Source organism: Microdochium trichocladiopsis (assembly GCF_020744255.1).
Source record: "Microdochium trichocladiopsis strain MPI-CAGE-CH-0230 chromosome Unknown B0I36scaffold_1, whole genome shotgun sequence".
In the NCBI taxonomy this organism is placed as follows: domain Eukaryota; kingdom Fungi; phylum Ascomycota; class Sordariomycetes; order Xylariales; family Microdochiaceae; genus Microdochium; species Microdochium trichocladiopsis.
The window spans coordinates 1,026,005-1,044,076 of NW_025763544.1; the positions used below are offsets into that span (position 1 = coordinate 1,026,005).

At 55.2% G+C, this 18,072-nt stretch overlaps 4 protein-coding genes across 4 annotated transcripts; 3 read left to right on the top strand and 1 right to left on the bottom strand.

Annotated features, from left to right (window-relative positions):
• Positions 1-7,242: 7,242 nt before the first annotated feature.
• B0I36DRAFT_235667 (nucleotide-diphospho-sugar transferase) lies at positions 7,243-8,961 on the bottom strand (the record flags this gene model as incomplete). Its single annotated transcript, XM_046149415.1, has 3 exons — positions 7,243-7,370; positions 7,426-8,709; positions 8,781-8,961. The coding sequence occupies 3 exons, from the start codon at positions 8,959-8,961 to the stop codon at positions 7,243-7,245; spliced, it is 1,593 nt and encodes a 530-aa protein (XP_046017947.1).
• A 523-nt stretch (positions 8,962-9,484) lies between these two features.
• Positions 9,485-11,488, top strand: B0I36DRAFT_309562 (uncharacterized protein). The gene is made up of 3 exons (XM_046152147.1): positions 9,485-10,373; positions 10,443-10,639; positions 10,694-11,488. The coding sequence occupies exons 1-3, from the start codon at positions 9,750-9,752 to the stop codon at positions 11,106-11,108; spliced, it is 1,236 nt and encodes a 411-aa protein (XP_046017948.1). The 5' UTR covers positions 9,485-9,749; the 3' UTR covers positions 11,109-11,488.
• A 613-nt stretch (positions 11,489-12,101) lies between these two features.
• On the top strand, positions 12,102-15,114 carry B0I36DRAFT_357275 (Spt20 family-domain-containing protein; the record flags this gene model as incomplete). The annotated part of the gene is made up of 2 exons (XM_046157775.1): positions 12,102-12,453; positions 12,515-15,114. The coding sequence occupies 2 exons, from the start codon at positions 12,102-12,104 to the stop codon at positions 15,112-15,114; spliced, it is 2,952 nt and encodes a 983-aa protein (XP_046017949.1).
• Positions 15,115-16,024: 910 nt separating this feature from the next.
• On the top strand, positions 16,025-17,240 carry B0I36DRAFT_357276 (autophagy-related protein 27; the record flags this gene model as incomplete). Its single annotated transcript, XM_046157776.1, has 3 exons — positions 16,025-16,277; positions 16,379-16,973; positions 17,045-17,240. The coding sequence occupies 3 exons, from the start codon at positions 16,025-16,027 to the stop codon at positions 17,238-17,240; spliced, it is 1,044 nt and encodes a 347-aa protein (XP_046017950.1).
• Positions 17,241-18,072: the final 832 nt, after the last annotated feature.

Genomic DNA, 18,072 nt, shown 5'->3' on the forward strand with positions numbered 1-18,072 from the left:
CTACAAGAAACTCCTCCTAGCCAACTGTGAGCACATGTGCAAAATCAGGCAGGAGAAGGAGCCGTGCTCGGACCCTGACAACTGTGGGCACTCTGCTGAGAATCGGGAGCCCGCCAATGGCGGGCTCATCCCCCAAGAAACTCTGAATGCTGGGTCATGCCCAAACGGCCATCCAGAGGTGCACGCAGGGACGGGCTGAGCTCGGCGGCAGAGAACTCATATCGGTCGAGAAAGTCGCGATGGCTTTCAGAAATGGTTAGTACTCAATGCTAGACTTTCTATCTCGTGGTCTTGATGAACAAGGAATAATAACTTGACTGTTTCGGGGGTTTAGAACAAACCTCTCTACCTGGTACATCGAACATCGCCACGCGTCGAACCAAAGGGTGGATGAAAATGGACCACTGGTCCACCTGTTTTGGTACATGAAGCCTGTCTACCAGTGCTGTCGTCATCACATCAAGCTCAGAAGTAGCCCTGGCTACAAATGCACCGAGCCCAAGCATGGATTACTAGCAAATAACCTTGCACTCTGTATTTAGTGTAGATCCAATGGAGAGCCGCCAGTAATAATGCATACCAATGCGGAAGCCAGTTGCAGCTTTGATTGGCCAAGCCGAATGAATCCCAGTCATGTGTTCGCCTCTGTATGCTGAAAGCGCATGTCAGCCTGGTCAGGATGGTTTCCAGGGGGCGCTGGTGGTGTACCGTGTTGCCTGCTCGGGTCCTGCATTGGCGATCCGGATAATCCCCCTCATCGAGATTTGGAGGGAAAGTTCGATATCACATCTAGTCTCCACGTCTTGTTTTCAGCCAACATGGGCAGCAGGCGCTTATTCGCCGGAAAGACGGTGTCTGTTGACACAGCGAGATGACCAAGGAGGGCTTCACTATTGGTGCGATTCGTACGTCAGGCCGAGTTGGTTCGGGCGTGCAGAATCTACGCAGAGTGCAACGTCATCCCCGGACGCGCGATGATCGTTGTTTCTTTCTCCTTTGTGCTGCAGGTCATCCCGGGAGGATACGCCCAACTCTGCGGTAACCGCTGCCTGTGCCCGCCCATACACCTCCTTCTGGCTGTCCGGCCTATCTGTGGCTTAGAGCACACGAAGGGAGTTTTCCCGATAGGGGGGGTGGTCTTCCCCGGCGGAGGGCCTTGTGTGAAAACAGCCAGGAGCTCGTCCTTCGGGTCCGACAAGTGGGCCAGAAGACCCCGTATCAGTGGTTTTTTGCGAGGAGCAACTCTCGCTTACTGGGGCGCTAACAGGCCCGGAGACTTCCGGGTCATTATGTGCGATTCATATGGACGTGGCTCTGCCGTGGGGCTAGCAGAGCAGCACAGCACTTTAAATCATGTCGTTTTTTCTCCTAATGGCCGCATAATGACCGGGCTGGAGACTGTGCTACTGCTGCCTTCACGCTTGACCCGAAAACGGGTATGTTACACAACTGCACTGACTTTGCACGGCAAAGAAAGAGAAGCGGAGGACGGTAAAAGCACTGCTATTGAGTGCGTACTCCGCAAGACAATCCAACAGGCATAATGGCTGATCCAATGCTCGAGCTAATGTGTATTGCCGTCGAGTTTCAAGGCCAATCAGAAAAGGGGAAGTCCTGGCGACACAGTTCCTTCCACCCCCTAACGCGGCATGCTGGTATACAGCCAATATTGAAACGACCTTGCGGAGGCTGACTGATTTAGCCCGGCTCCGAAATAACCTAATTATTCAACTAAAATAGCAAACTGACTATTCCTGTCCTGGGCTCTCATTCCGCTACCGAATGATCCGCGCTAGTGTCTTTGGTACCCGCGGGCTTAATTGAAGCGTTGCCGGCACAACCTGCCAGACAGATACACAAGCTGTTGCCTGGATTGGCCCAGGGGTCCTACAAGCCCATGCCCCGGAAAACGGTGAAGTGGCAAGGCTCAGGTGCTTGTCAAACTGGCAGGAAGACCAATCAAGACCCGGGCCATTAGTGTCGTGTGACGTACGTGGGCTCTGAGACCCTTTCGCGAAGACCCCCCTGGGCAAGTACGCACGTGGTTCCAGGCTGCAAGGTCAGGCTCTCCTTTCTTGATTTCTCTGTGGTCATAGTAGGTACCCGACCTGCAATGCAACAGTCCGAGTACTACCCAAGTTGCCGGCTTCCACTGCACAGCCCAGACTGCACCGGCGCTGCCCTAGCCCAGAACAACTAATTCTTCCAAGCTAGCGAATGTGCAGTGAAAAGAAATCCTTCCATGCAGCTTGGCCGGACGGAAACCCCATTCTTTCTAGCACGAGCAACCCCAGCCATGCACGAACGGGTATTGGCGGCGCCCGCCCGCTGCTAGCGTCACCTAGCTCACCACCTCGACCCTACTAGCACCAGCACCACGGAGCAAGGCGGACGAGCTCCATGCCAACAGTAGCCATGTAGGGGGCGCGTACGAGACAAAGGTCCGTATGCAAGATCTCCCAGGCGGCTACACTCCAGTCCTGTCTTCGCCCTGGTACTCGCTGCCGCCCTGGCAGCCTAGACCAAACCAGCCCGGGTCCATAGTCCGGCGAGCCCCGGGCACCGGGCCGTAGGTATGGTACGTGCGTCCCTTCAACAGGGCAGCCCGACAGCTGTATTGACCCCTGGCAGGATCGTCTCCACCCTGTTGCTTTTCCTGTTCTTGGTGATTCATGACTTCCGTGGCATCTCGGACTTGTTTCCGAGACTCGCTGCCCAAATCAGCGTGTGTACTCGAGTCATGAACTACGTGTCAGACTGGGCCAGACCGCGTGGCTGCAAATGTCAAAGACATCCACTGTCCTTGCAGTTAGCGCATCTGACGGCATTACCGTGTTCTGGCGGCTCCTCCTAGGACCAACTGTCCATCGCTAGTGGATATCGGACCGAGAAAGACCGATCATGATATGCCACCCTCTGCTCTTTGTCTTTTGCAACCCAGAGCGGAGCCGAAGTGCCAATATTGTTTGTCCCGACACAGCTCCCCACAAAGACCTTCCGGCATGACGTTTCCGAGTAGGTGGTGGAGCTTTACCTCGGCGGAGCGTTTGATGCGGGTGAAGTATTTTGCGGATCAACAGCCAGGGTCAGGTCATTTGCTGAATCTCGTATTAGTCCCGAATTGGCCCAACATAAGTCACTTCGATGGCGAAGGACTCCATACTATAGCACCTTGCGTGGCTGAGCCGACTTGCAGCTTAATCAATGTAGTTGGCAACGCCCTTCAGCTAGGCTGGGTAAATGCCTATCCGTGACCTCGGAGATGGGGGGGGGGGGGGGGGGGGGGGGGAGTCCGAGGGGCGAGCATCCACTGGAACGGGACAAAAGCCCAGGCACTGTTGGGCATCTCATTTTGGCAGTCACTTGAGCACGCGTCCTGCCCTGATTCTGCCAGGCGTCTGCGAAATTCTCACTAAACTACCTGTGCCGATAAGCGCTCGCATGCTCAGTCGACGGATTTTTCACCGAAACAGAAACGATCGACTCTGGGGTTTGTGCCGCTAGAGGCCCTGTGATTCGCTTGTTCGTATTGTCCCATTGTCAAGTTGTCAAAAATTCCCACACGGGCCCATCTCCACGTGGAGAGGCGGCTCGCTCGGTGGAAGGCACAAAGCGGCAAGTGGAGGATGACAGATGAGGCTGCATGGTTGAGTGATCAAGGCGATTTCTTTCCGGCTCCGACCTTCAAACATCAGCCGGACCATCCCGATGTCCACAATGTACCCGCAGCGGCAGGGCAATCTCGCCACCGGGTAGTAGTCTAGAGCACAAGGTTCCCCCGCTAGTTGAATATTTGCTGGTGGCATCCTAACCCAGGGCGGCATGCAGTAAGTCGATGGAACGGGCTGCGAGGCGGCTACGAGGCGGCTATGACGTGGCCTGGGCTCTAGAGAAAACAACTACTTTGCCGGAATGTGCAAGTCCTGGGGCCGGGTGGCTGGCCGGCGCCTCGCTGACTGCATTGTTGGCGCAGAGGCTGGCAATTGCCGCCCTGGACAGCCCGACATGGGGAGCAAAGTACGCTACTGAAACTCTATCCCGTCCCATCATCAGCAGTTTGTAGATTGAGATGGTGGCCCGGAATGGCAGGCAAGTGGAGAGGACGCTTTTCCGTTGCGGGTAGTCCCGCGTTGGGGAAAGCAAGGGGAAAGTATAATTCATCCCCCCCTGTCCTTGGGATTCTCTAGGATAACGCCACCTTGCATCAGTCCTACGTAAGCACTGACTAAGTTGCATTGCGCATTTGGGAGTTTCAAATGATGCCAGTCCGCCTGGAGGACTATTACGTACTAAAATATCGGCCGATGTCCGATTGGTGTTAGTTGCGCTGGCGGGCTTGAAAGGGTAATACACTCGAAAGAGTACCACGGTTCACGCCAGCCGTGGCGACAGCGACTGGAGAATACGAGCGAGAAGATCCGTGAGACGACAACCAACAGCCACTGCGGGTCTCCTACATGACCATGCCCTTGACCTCCTCAGGCTGCAGACTAGGACAAGCCTCCTGCCGTCATTCACCTCGGGGATCGTCTCTTGTGGGTCAAAATTAATATCCAGCCACGTGCCTACCACATGGACAATAGGTAATGCATTCCACTAGCTCATGCAACAAAGTACAGTCCATCACTTTGGATCTACAATCGTTTCCGTGACATCGGCAAGTGGGCCGTCGTTGCAGGACGGACATTTATTCCACGGATGCTACCAGAGCGCGGCACAAAAGCAGTGCTGGTTTGCGAGACCGCGGGATAATCATGCGCTGAGCGTATTGTTCCCAACAAGTCCACCACGTGAACGACGAGGAGTGGTGTGGACGTGCTCAGCAGCAACCACCCACGGCGAGTATGTTTTTGCTGGAGCCCCTCCCATGCTATATGCTTTTTTATCCACATTGAGCAACGTTTCTAACGACTTGCCAGGGCATGGTTGGACGGTTGGACGCGGCGGCAGCTGTGAAATTCAATTCACAATACACGATATCTCCACATCGTCGGGTTCGATACCCACTTCGGATCCGAGGAGCAAGGAAACTGCAAGTACAATAAAAGCTATTTATTGAACGCCACAAGCGAGAGTGATACGACATCGCCAGAGTAGCCTGTGATTGCAGACTCGAGTGGAAACGCCGAACGATCACAATTCTGGACACCGAGGGCCAGGCCGCAACAGGGGCACGATGCTTGTCTGCTTGTATGTCTGTGCTCGTCGCGAAGTCTTGGGTTTCCGTGGCCATGGAGAGTTCCGGTGTTGGGTATCGAAACTTCACCAGGGGACACGGCCGGCGCTGTAGCGTTGCAACGCAAAACAAGGATACTGTGGAGCGTCCGCTGTCCGCAAATCAGGGGCATGTTTGCTCGAGCAGGAAGAACTTCCGAGAGCCCTATGTTTGTGCTGCATGCAGGGATGTCAATCTCGTGATGGGCCCAGGATACTCTCCGGTGGCTCGAAGTTCCTGGTCGTCACATGGGAACTCCTTGCCGGGAACTAGGCTTTGACAGTGGACCGATCCTTGTGCATAACCTGAGCAGGGACATCACGGTGGAGACATAGGTGAGACGAGTGGATTGCTGTCTCAAGATGACCGCGGATATGGCTTCATGGAGAGGAACTTTGAGAAACTAATGGTCTTCTACCCATACGAGCAATATCCATGGCCACCAAGAAAAAATCGATGCAAGTCTCATAGGGGGTCAAACCCATTGCTCCCACAGCACTGTCCTGACAAAAAGATTCTGACAGGAGTAGAGCACTGCCATATCTCCATAGCCACTGAATGCTTGCACAATCTTGATGGCTGCTCTAGGGCTTTCAATGCCGAAGGCTCATTCTGGATAAGATTCATCTGCATGGCGCATGGTGCATGGTTGCTGGGTCCTGTAAAGACTCCCTATCAGCTGCTACGTAGTAGAGCTTGGTCATTGGTGCATATGATGCTGTCGGAAGCCTCAAGCCGATGCGATCGAGGCGCACGAAATCATTTTGTTGATCGGCATCTCTTGCCGCTTTTTTCCCGTTGCCCGGGGATGTCTGGCCCCTGTCCCGTCCTTTGAGAGAAGGGTTGGTCCGTAAAAGGCATGCAAAAAGCAATTGGCAAAGGCAGACTCCCCACAGACCATTCGACGCTTTTGATGTGCCGCTGAGCATGTCATAAATCAAGTTTATTCTTGGGCAGTGTGGCGCAAGTACTGTTCAAGATACGTATGGAGTTAACAAGAATATGTGCATGAAAAAAGCGTACACTCTGCCTTGGACTGCTGACTTTTGAACCTGGTCACCGTGAACCTTTGAGAGCATGTGGTTTCTGATATTTCTAGACCCAGTGTTGGTGATGTGACCGAGAATTTGAAATGGTGACTGGTGAGCAATTCCAAGATTCTCCTTGGAAAACACAAGTCCTATGTAAATTGAGACTCAAGAATAATTTGGAAGGCAGCTGGAAACACTTGCAATGGTGACTGAACTGTGTTTTAATCCGTCAAATTCTGGATATGGCAGACTGCCAACTTTGATTGCTCTGATTCGGCTCTTCGGGTATACATCAAATAGACGAGAACAGAACCACGCAAGGTCTAAATGATAATGACCCGACAAGTATCGGAAAAGAGAAGTTATAGCATCACGACGGGTGAAATGCTCTATATGAATTTTCTCAATATTCTACTACTCGTTGAGATGATGAAGAGCACTTGTATGAATTCAGCATTAACCTTGATCTCAAGTCACGTCGCCAATCGGAACGGTGCAGCGATTGAAGAAATCGTACATGATATTGTCTTCAGATCGTAATCACGCCCAGCGCCGGAAACCCCGAATGGCTCGTCAATTGAGCGCATTGTATGAACTTCGACTTGGAAGACAAGCGTGGTATTATTCTCGCTTTCGCTGTCCTATCGCGCATTTCTCTCAGTAGCGTCAACTCTCGGGCTCGCGCTACAGGTTTCTTATCCTGGCTCATTGAGGAAAACTCGAGGCGATGAATGTACATCGCCATGAGCAGAATATTGCAAGTAATAGGTTCTCAGTAACGCACATCAGGCACAGCTGATGAATAATGCCCTATCGTCCGGCTGATTTCTGTGATTGAAAGCCTAAATGCTTAGAGCGAGACCTAGATACAGATTCTAAAAAGGCAACTATTGCCATTGCGCCTGTATTCCGCGTAATGTGCGCATGCTGGGATATTGTTGCTGTTGGCATTTCCACCCACGCCGTGGAGGCTGACATCGAGCTGGGTCGCGTAGGCTACAAGTCGGAAGTGGTATTTTCTTGTTCTCCGTCCTCGGCGTCTTGTTCTGCCATCGAAGCCTCGATCTCCTGCTCGCTGGCCTCTAGGCCGGATGAGCTCATGAACTTCATGTCCTTGTCCTCGGCTGCTATTCGTGAGCTTTCCTGATTTGTTTTCGGAAGGGGTGGGAAACAACTTACTCTTTGCCTCAACGAGGAGGTTCTCCTGAACCTCACACTCTGTCAACGTCGACCCTTCGCCAATCTCACTTCTCTTGCCCAGAATGCAGCGTGTCAGTTTGCAGCCTTTTCCAACGGTAACGCCATCCATCAAAACACATTGGAATAACTTTGCGCCTTCTTTGATCTGGCAGTTGGCTCCAATGACACACTCCTTGATGGACGTCTTTTCTTCCACCATGACGTTGTCGGCAACCAACGAGTCTTGCCTAGTTATCGTTGTACGAGGCTTCACGCCTTCTGGATAGGCCACCTTCTTAGCATGAGCAAATGGCGAAGCGTTGTCCGGCCCGGTCTCCTCTAGGGACGGCAGCTTCGCAATCTGCAAGGAGACGGACAGCAAGAGTTGTGCTGTGTCCACGCGCCGGATGAGGGGCCCCGAGGCACTACTTGGATGGACGTAAGCCAGCATCTTGGGGATCTCGACCTGCCTATCGCTGGGGCCTATGTCGGGAGACTGCTCCATAGACTCGTTCATCCGCGACGGAGAGGCGGGACTTCGAACACCGGTAGTTGCGTGACCTCCAAGCACACTTGCCAACCCAAGCTTCTTGGACAGGCCGTCCTGCCACGTTGCTTTGGCCCACCAGCCGATGACATCCTCGCCGATGCTCTCCAGCCGTTCGTTCTGCTGGACGAAGTCCATGATCCATCTTGGTAGGATATAGATATGGGCATCGCGGTAAGAGGTCAGCATCTGCAACTTGGGATGCTTGCGCAGAAGCCCATGGCGAATTGGCAGGCCAGTCTTTTCCTCCATCAGATCTTTCAAGGAGTCCGTTGGCATAGACAGCGCAACACTCGAGAGATGAGAGAGGAATGAGTCTTTCGGGACAGGTGTTGTCCGCTTCGGAAGTGGCGTGGTTGCTACGAAATCCGTCTCTTCGCCCTTGACGGGTGTCCCAGCTTTTGTGTCGTACCATACTCCCAAGCCCCCACTGCGAGTCGAAGACGGGTCATCGGAAAGAGGATCCGAGAGCGAGGACGCCTGCACCATCCAAGCTTGCAGTAGTTTGTCGCCTCCGAGCTCACAAACAAGGTCACAAGGGAGAATGACAAAGTCTGATGTGATGAGCTCTCTGACCTCTGGGAGCCTCAAAATCTCGGCTGTGCCAGTGTTCTGGTCCAGTTCCTTGGGTGCCAAAAGATCAGGACGCGGATGTGGCAGGCTTGTGAGGAAGGGATTGGTGTTCAGAGCCGTGGAGATGGCTTTCTCCGCAGAGGGAGGACATATTATTGTGGTATCTAGCATGACAGTCAGAGGAGCGCTTTCTAGTCACCCCGAGCAAATGTCCGGTGGGTTAGGGTCTTCTCACTGGTGATGCCCATCCGGTAGCAGAAATCGATGGGATACCAGACCATGGGCCGGTTGGCGACCGGAAGAAGAGCTTTGGGGTGCTCATCAGGGTTTGCTGTGAACGTTGGGAAGGACGATCCAGGCCCGCAGAGGATGATGGCCTGCAGGCCCGTCGCAGGCATGGACACGGCATGTGGCATTGTGCAGACTGCTGGGACCTTGCCCCGTTGACTGGCTTCTGGTAAACGACCCGAATGTCTGACTGGTGATGTGTCTGTATGGCCACGGCAAGAAGCCAACGACAGGGCTCGAGGGTGCCGAGTTAAAAGAGGTGCCTGTGATTTCTGAGACTACAGAACATCAAAATTTAATGGGTCACGAACCGCGAGGAGTCACACCTACGACTGCCCATTCAGTCCCGCGTCACAATGCATCCCACGCAAATGGTCATGGAGGGGCACAATCTCAGGCTTGCAATCGATAAGTCTCTCTTACATAAGCACGGTCGCATTTCGTGAATTCACCTGCAATTGCAAACGTTGCCTGGACGCGTTGGCGCTAGCCATTGCGGGGCAAGGCCCGCTCTCCCAGCCAACCAATCGTGCCTCGGCTGGCGGGCTAACGACGACTGGGCAGGGGGGGCTTTGTTGATTGACTGCCCAGGTCAAGGGGCTCCACGTTCACCCAGCCCCCGAGGACCCCACAGCCGCATCTTGGGCCGGCCGGCCAACCGCGCTGCCCGCAGCAGGGTGTTTACTACAGAGGTGAGCTACGCTCCCCAGCCTCCAATTTCAGCAGACCTGCGACAGCATCTTGCGACACATCCTCTCCTGTTCTAGACACTCGCGGAAAGGTCCTTGCTGTCAACGAGAACGAATCCCACACGCCATCCATCCGCATCAACGGCCAGCACTTGGGCATTCCCACGCGAACTGCCTTCTCGCCCGCCCACCCAGCGCGCATTCCTGCCATGGTCTCACCCGCCTAAATGTCATCGGACTCAAGATCCCGCCGACGGGGCGTCTGGACCCATTGGGTCCCGCTCGTCGCGACTGTCACAATCGCGACCGTCGGTCTCGCCGCCTGGGCCTGGAGTCAGCGCAATGAAGATGATGAAGAGGAAGAGCACGCAGCCAATGCTGCCGACTTTGACTACAACACTGCCGACTATGGCGACAACCCGGCCTATGGCGCAAACCGAGAGAAGGCTGCTGCAGGTGCGCGCGCTGCAACCCGAGACGGTAACCCGACGTATGGGGTGACTGAAGCCCACGCCGAGTCCGCTGCTGTTGCTACCGGATGGGGTGCGCAGATGTCGGGCGCCCTCCGCCGTACCCCAAGCCCGCAACAATTCCTGTCCAATGCCAGCAGGACAGTCGCGGCTGGTATGGCGGGTGTGGGCGCAGCCGTCGGAAGCGCCCTTGCCTCTATCAGAGAGGACGACAAGAACGCATATGCGGACCACGAGACGTGGTCGGAGGAGGTGGAGAACCAGAAGACCAAGTCTTCCACCTCCAAGGATCCAAGCAAGCGTCGCAAGACAGTCGCAATCATTGTTTCTGCCGATGCCAACCTGGATGACCTCGACACGGATGGCTTCCACGAGCATGCCGTAAGTGCAAGACGACGTCACGAATCCGTGTAGTTCGCCATATGAATCATGCTGACATGGTATCCGTAGTCGGTGCTCTCTCACATTCCCACAAACACAGACTTTACAAAGATCAAGCTTTTCGTATTGATCTACTCGCCGAGTCTGAAGGAGAACGAGCTTTCTGGTCCGGCAGGCACCCTCCCCCCGCCCTCACTGAGCTCGTCTTTCTCCAACATTGGCGCCGACCAGGTCAAGACCCCTGCGAGCGAGGGCAAGAGCCCACTGTAAGTTGTCCTGGCGGCGTTGCAAGATTGCTACATTGTACTGACTCTTCCCAGCCTCTCTTCCACAAACGTCGATCCTTCATTCAATGCTGTCTACGCACAAGCTTTGGCACTCGTTGAGAAGGAGTCGATGGTACTGCCTTTCACCACAGCGAATGGCTATACTCACATCCTCCGGCACCTCCAGCCATCGGTAGTCTACCTCCAGGAATCTCTTTCTGGGCCCGACGGCGGCCTGATTACGCAGTTGCAGACGTGGCTCAGACATGATGTGATTCTGGTAGTAGGCGCTGATGGTGGTCACGGCGGGCTTGCGGACAGTGAATCGGAGGCAGAACGCCCCGAGAAGAAGAAGAAAGAAGTGTGGTGGCACCGCGAGGATAGGGTTGGACGCGGTCGTGGTGTGGTGGTAGTGGACAGCCTGCGCGTCGGCGACGACTGGGCTCGCCGGGTCCAGGGCAAGGAATAGGCAGGACGCGGAATGATGAATGCTTGTAGCAGGCGCAGGGGCAATCTTGGGCGGGTTCGTAGTGATGACTGCTTTGGTATATAGCGTACGTACATAGGCCCCTTGTTTATAGGCAGTGCCTCAATGCAACATGGTCTTGTTGCCTGTCTTCCGATACTCAATGTCTTCAGGCCGTGTCTTGTTCAGCGAGCGTATCATGCGATGCACATCAGGGACCATCTAGAGTGGGAATGTTTCATCAAGTAAAGGGCGATTGAGCACATCTCCAATGGCACAGGGCTCTATGCAGGCTCGAAAGACCTGTCGTGATTCCCACGAAGCATTGCTAAGCAGAAGGTTTGAAAGCCATCGTCGACCTTCTCCTCCAACATGTGGATGCATTTCTGTCAATCGCCCAACTCTGGAGCGCGTGCAGCGCGTGGATGCGCGGGGGTCCATGGAGGATGTGGCGGTGCACCCACAGCCTTGGGCTGTTGACGCCACAAATCCCCAGACCCACCTGCGTCTCCTTGCCGCGCACTGAGGCTCAGCTCTGACCGATCCTTGCCCAGTTGGCGCAACCCCGTGCGTGATCTCGAACGACAACCGACTGCACGCGCGCCGAACAGGGTCATCCCCCACGCGAAGACCGCACGACCAAGGCCCCGATATCATTCATCGACACCTCATATTCGCATCGCATAGGTCGCGCGAATCCGGCACTCGCTCCGCTATCCCACTGGATGGGTCACCAACCTGATTGTTCACGGTAGCGCGCCACGGTGCGCCAAGCTCGCTGTGCGCGATTGCGCCAGCCGACGTCACTCAAGCCATCCATCTCGACAACATCAACATCCTATCCACCCCGCGACCATCGCATACTTATATTTCGCTCTCGAGTCGACCTCTTTTCAATGTCACGAAGCCCACAATAGTTGCTCAATCCTCTGCATTTCGCCAGCGTAGCCTAGTGGCGACTCGATACCTGGCTTGCCATCACCCTTTACCGGGGCCATGGCTCCAGTCGTCGCATCCGCTGCTCCTGCAGCAACGCCGACCGCTGCTTCGAAGGCGAAGAGGCCAACGCCTGCAGGCATCCAGACCAATGGAGGGGCGAATGCAGTCAAGTCATCTCCGTCACCCCTCATGTCCTCCAAGAAGCCGCCGAGTGCGACCGTCAAGGCACAGCAACAAGCCGCCAACGGGACAACGACAAATGGCTCAATCAACGCGAGTCGCCCGAGCATATCAAAAGCTCGCCGCGACACCTCACAGAGCGTAACGCGCGGCCCGAAAGCCGCAGCCGCGAAAGGCGGCCAGGGCGTAGACAAAACGATATCTACGCCATTGTCGCCACGAGTTAACCGTGAGCATCGCCCGAGTGTGTCACAGGGTTCAAGTTCTCAATGCTGACTCTTCCATCCCAGACCTGACCCAAGCGTACATCCTCAAGAAATATAGAGGCAGCCCGCCGTCTCTGGTTGTCCATCTTCACGACCGGCACTTCAAGTTCGAAAACCAGGAAGGTGTTTTCGGCTACAAGACACCGATGAAGATCTTCCTGGAACATGTCAGATCCAAGACCGTTCCACACGACCTACTACCATATTTCAACGACTGGGGCGTCACATTTTACGAAGCATGTTTGATTGTCCAAATCCATGACCATAAATCAGCAGCCCAACCCAAGGACGCTGCAAGACCAGCCCCGAAGCCAGAAACTACGGCGTCCTGCTCAATACATAATCATAATCCGTATATTACACCTTCTCCATGGGTGCCGTATCCAAAGGATAGCTCCAGCTCGGCAGACGCTGCCGCGCCGAACAAGGATGATCCCGTGACATCAGGGGATGCAGCTGCCGACAAGAGCTCCGGAAGCTCAAGCAATGATGATCAGAAGAGCAAGCAGCCTGCAAAGTCGAGAGTATTCACCGTCGTGCTCTTCCCTACACCTCAGACCGTGCATGCCGACCTCATGATCACTGCCTCAATGCCACGGGGAGCTGATGGCAAGGCAAATGGTGATTCTTCCGCACTCGCACCTCAGACCCCTATCAATGCCGTTCCGCCGACTCCTACAGCGAGTTCCATGCCGCCTCCAAACAAGAAACAGAAGCGCGGGAAGGTGGATCTGGATGGCCGGAACATTTATGCTGCGGAGGGACAAATCTTGCTCGCGACGGCCGCGCCACTCGATCTGGAGCCAACGAAGAGTAAGGAGGAGCTCATCTCCCTTCTTGACAAGATGGCGAGGCAGTCACAGTTTGAGCAACAACCCCAGCCTAAAGCTCGGAAGAGGACGGTGGCAGAGCGTGCCGCCGACGAGGCATTGGCAGCCGATCAGGAGAAGTACATGCTTACTTACGACGAGCGCTTGTCCTCCACAGCCAGTGGATCTCAAGGAGCCGCGGATGGTGCCGATGTCGGTGGGCAGTCGGGTGCCGCCGGCTTCGACCCATCATTCGCACGCTTCAAGGTTATCAATGATATTAAGAGGGATCTTGCCGAGAAGAGAGAGCAGGAGAAAGTACGGCAAGCAGAGAATGAGCGGAAATTGCAACAGGCCAAAGCCGCGCAACAACAGCAGGAGGCGGCGGCACTGCTGCAACAGCAACAACAACGTCTCGCCGAGGAGAAGGCACAGCGGGAGCAGCAACTGGCACTGCAACAACAGAGACAGAACCAGCTACTGGCCCAGCAAGCTGCACAACGTCGCGCGGCCGCTGCAGCCGTGGCACAAAATGCTCAAGCACAGGCCCAAGCCGCCCACTCGCCACCAAATGCGAACCAGATGGCCGTCCAGCACGGTCACCCTGCTCAGAACGGGGTGCCCAATGGTGCGATGGCAGGACAAGCCGCCGCGCATCGGTTCAACCAGCAGGTATCGCAGCCTCCCGTTTCCTCTCCTGTTGTACGACAAGGCACACCACAAAACATGTCGTCCCCCATGGTGGGCAATGTGCCGATGCAGCAGACCAATTCTGCCATGGGAGGTAGCCCTGCTCGACCACCCTCTGTCGTCCAAGCACACCCTATGGGTGTCGCGATGGCGCCGAGTATGTCAGCACGAGGCAGCCAGCAGAGCCACCCGTCAGGCACGCCGCGCATGCCAAATGCCACTCCGCAAATGGCTCACGGCACGCCCATCAACCGGCCAATGCCAACTCCGCGCATGTCACAGGCAAGCCCGCCTCCTGGTATGATGGCTGCAGGTTCTCAGATGGGCCACAATATGATGAACATGCAGAACATGGGCCAGGGAATGCCACAGCACATGTACGCCGCCCAGATGGCGGCTCAGCAGCAGCGAGCCCGCATCCAAGCACAGCAACAACAGCTCGCTCTTGCGAATGCCGGGATGATGAACGGTCAGAACCCACAGATGCAGAATCAGCAGCAAATGCTGCAGCTTTTGCAGCGACAGCAGATGCTCAGCAATATGCAAAACGGCAATGTGGGCAACAACATGAATCTGCTCGCAGCGCAACAGGCGCAGCAGCAACAGATGGCGGCACGATACCAGCAGCAGATGAACAACATGCAGGCGCAGCAGCAAGCACATGCGATGCAGCAAGCTCAGATGTCGCAAGCTGGCGGTCAGCAGATGGCGGGCCAGAACATGATGGCAATGAATGGGGGCATGAATCAGCAGCAAATGGCAGCACTGCAGCAGTTGCAACTTCAGCAGCAGCAGCAGCAGCAGCAACAACAGCAACAACAACAACAACAACAGCAGCAGCAGCAGCAGCCACCGAATGCTCTCCAGATCCAGGTTCAGCAAAAATCACAGGCCCTATATCGGCAGAACATCCCCAATCTTGCCCAGAAGTACGGCGGGCTGCAGGGAATTCCTGCCGAAGTGCACGAAAACTTTAAGAGACAGTGTTCGCAGAAGGCTAAGGAAATGCTGCAACAACAGATCTTCCAGCGGCAGATGATGATTCAACAGCAGCAGGCTCAGCAGCAGCAACAGCAACAGAACCAGATGCAGAACATGGGCGGCATGATGCAGCAGGGCATGTAGAGTGAGGCTCGGCTGTGGCGGGGTACGAGGCAGAGGGTCGCCTGGGTGACTGCTGCTACGGACCTGACGGGGAGGCTAATGAGAGGGCACGATGCAAGGCGTTCAAGGCAATCACTGCACGAGTATACGGGGTCACAGACTGCTGGGTTTCGTTTTCACGTATTAGCATTCATGTAAGGTTCTCGGTGGCATTTTTCTTTTTCTTGGCCTGCAGTTTTGCCGTCTTTCCGGGGTGTTGCTTCTTATTGCTGGCGGTAGTATACCCATTTATCTTTGCGCTCACTTTTATGAATCGAGAACAATTGCAGAAGGAGTTTGAATGCAATGTCTGGCATGCATCGTGAGCGCGCTCCCAGACTGAACTAGGCTAGATGATCTCGAGCGCACCCGCAGCTGACCCCTTGTCGCATGAGGATGCCCCACATGTGCGATGACGGCACCCACGCGACCCACCCGTCTTGACAGGCTTCCGCTTCAGGCACATGAGCTTCATCTCTGCAGTCGAGTTCTCCTTTGACGAGTCTGCCCCTAGCCCGCAACCAACCCGCTGAGCGCATCATCTCGGCTGCTTCATCATTTCATCACCCTCTTTCACGCTTCTTTCATTCGGCGAGCCCACTATATTTCTCCGAGTGCCCGTAGACATTCTGCACGGCAGCCGAGACTCCGATCACGCGTCGTCTTTCTAAGCAGCCGTGCCTCCTTTCCACCCGAACTACCAGCCGACTCACGCAATCACAACAAGTCGCCATCCATCCCCATCGTATCGTCCACGTCGCTCAGCTTCCCGGTTTTCCGAAACTCGGGCAGGGGTTAACCAGAATTGAATCAACGACGTTCTCAACCCACGACAAACCCCTGGACTTTTCCATCTGTGATGAAGCCACACGCTCTCACGTCACCCGAGACGATGATTCTGCCGTTACTCTCCTTCCTCCTGGCGACGCCAGCTGCGGCTGCCGCCTCAACGTCATGGTGCAATCGCGTCCTCGTCGACGGGCGCCAGTACAACCTTGAGAAGCTGGGCGGGCCGCACTCCGTGGTCGTCAGCAACCCAACCGGGGCGACCCTCCATAACACGACATACACGCTCGACCTATGCAAGCCGCTGGTCAAGTCGGGTGATGGACCCAAGGAGGAGAGATGCCCTGATGGCACGAGAGGTACGTTCTCCCAGGGGAATCCAGGAGGGATGTGCCTGTAAAGAGCATGACAGCTCAGCACGACGACTTGTATTCTGACCTTTCTTCTACCGTTTTTGTAGTCTGCGCCATCTCGAGATTGATCGGCAAGGTAGACAACAAGGTCGACGTCATCTCCGCAGTCATTCCCATCGCGGGCGACCTCGCCGAAGTCGGCGGCCACAAGTTTGAGCCCAAGACTAAGCTTCTTGTCCCCGAGGCAGAGGAAGGCGCCGAGGGCCTGCACGTCACGTTGAGCGGCGGCACCTACACTTTTGAGGATGGCAGGAAACACGACCAGAGGGCTGTCGTTAGGTTCGTGTGCGACGAGAAGCGCGAGGGCACCGAGGGCGAGTACGAGTCGGAAGACAAGTACGACACAAAGATGGCGGACATTATGCACTCGCGGAGACGGGACGACGACAGCGACGACGATGGCAAGAAGAAGGAATTTCAGCTCGGTGATCTCGAAGCTGCGAGCCTTCTCTACGATAGCTACGGACCTTCTCAGAGCGACTCGGATGTTGACGTGTTGAGGCTGACCTGGAAGACCAAGTATGCCTGCGCCAGCCGCTCCACAGACCCGTTGGATCCGGAGAGTCCAGGTGAGGGTAATGGCGACGAGGGCGGCGCACCTCCTAACAACAGCTGGGGATTCTTCACATGGTTTATTATCTTGTAAGTTACATGGTTGATACCGCGCCTGGAAGCGCATGGGACAACTGCTGACATCTTTCCCAACCATCCAGGGTCTTTTTTGGCACGGCCGCTTATCTCATCTTTGGCTCGTGGCTCAACTACACGCGCTACGGTGCAAGGGGCTGGGACCTGCTCCCCCACGGCGACAGCATTCGCGACGTTCCTTACTTACTCAAGGACTGGCTGCGGCGAGCACTCAACACCGTGCAGGGCAGCGGAAGCCGTGGCGGATATAGTGCTGTGTAAGGCGGGACGTGGGGCGCGATGCTGTGCATGAAGCATGCACAGGCTTTATTTCCTATGTATAAGTGTCAATTGGCCCAAGGAGTCTTGGTTGCAGACCAATCTGCCCATCCTAGGGGCGACCCGACTGTGACACACAGGCATTCTGTCTGTAAATATAGAATTCAATTCAGTCTTTTAATCTGTGGCTGCAAGCCCACATGAAACCTCAACTATGGCTACTGCAGGCCAGACACGGTGCACAATTGGCTGTGGTGCTTGGTGACAGCCTTTGTCCATGTGCAGCGCAAAGTCCGCGGAGGCAGACATGTCTTGAGAGCGGATGCTCTGCACAGTTTCCAGATAATACGGCCACTGGTTGCCGCTCGTGTCGCGCGCTACAACAGGCCACCCCGGTAAACGGTATCCAGGCCAGCCTCTCTATACGTCCCTGAGCCTCTCAGGGCTGATCTCCAAGCTGATAGCACGGGAGCTAAGGTATTCCTAGTCCCAGTGCAGGCCCCTAGTGACTTTGTGTGGAGTCTCTTGCCCACACTGCCAGCCTCTCAGCTTCGGTGGCCATCCGTGGGGAACCCACGGAGCTTCCGCGGCTTCTGCGCTACGGGTTGCGGGCATGCAGGCATGCAAGCATGCAAGCAGGCGCGTTTATATATCGGGTTTCTCTCCTTTTGAGAGGGATGGATAAGTGAAAGGAGTGCTTACTTAGGTAGCTCGATTCGCTGGCATAGAATTGTCCCCCTTGTTGTCGTTCCTTACTTTTCTTTTTGGTCTCCCGCAAAGAGTTCAGGAAATCAATAACTTCTTGAGGATTTCCGAACTACTTGATCATTGTGTC

Coding starts and splice junctions, on each gene's coding strand:
- B0I36DRAFT_309562 (XM_046152147.1), top strand. CDS start 9,750: ATGTCATCGGACTCAAGATCCCGCCGACGGGGCGTCTGGACCCATTGG. Junction 10,374..10,442: donor ATGGCTTCCACGAGCATGCC/GTAAGTGCAAGA, acceptor TGGTATCCGTAG/TCGGTGCTCTCTCACATTCC. Junction 10,640..10,693: donor AGCGAGGGCAAGAGCCCACT/GTAAGTTGTCCT, acceptor GACTCTTCCCAG/CCTCTCTTCCACAAACGTCG.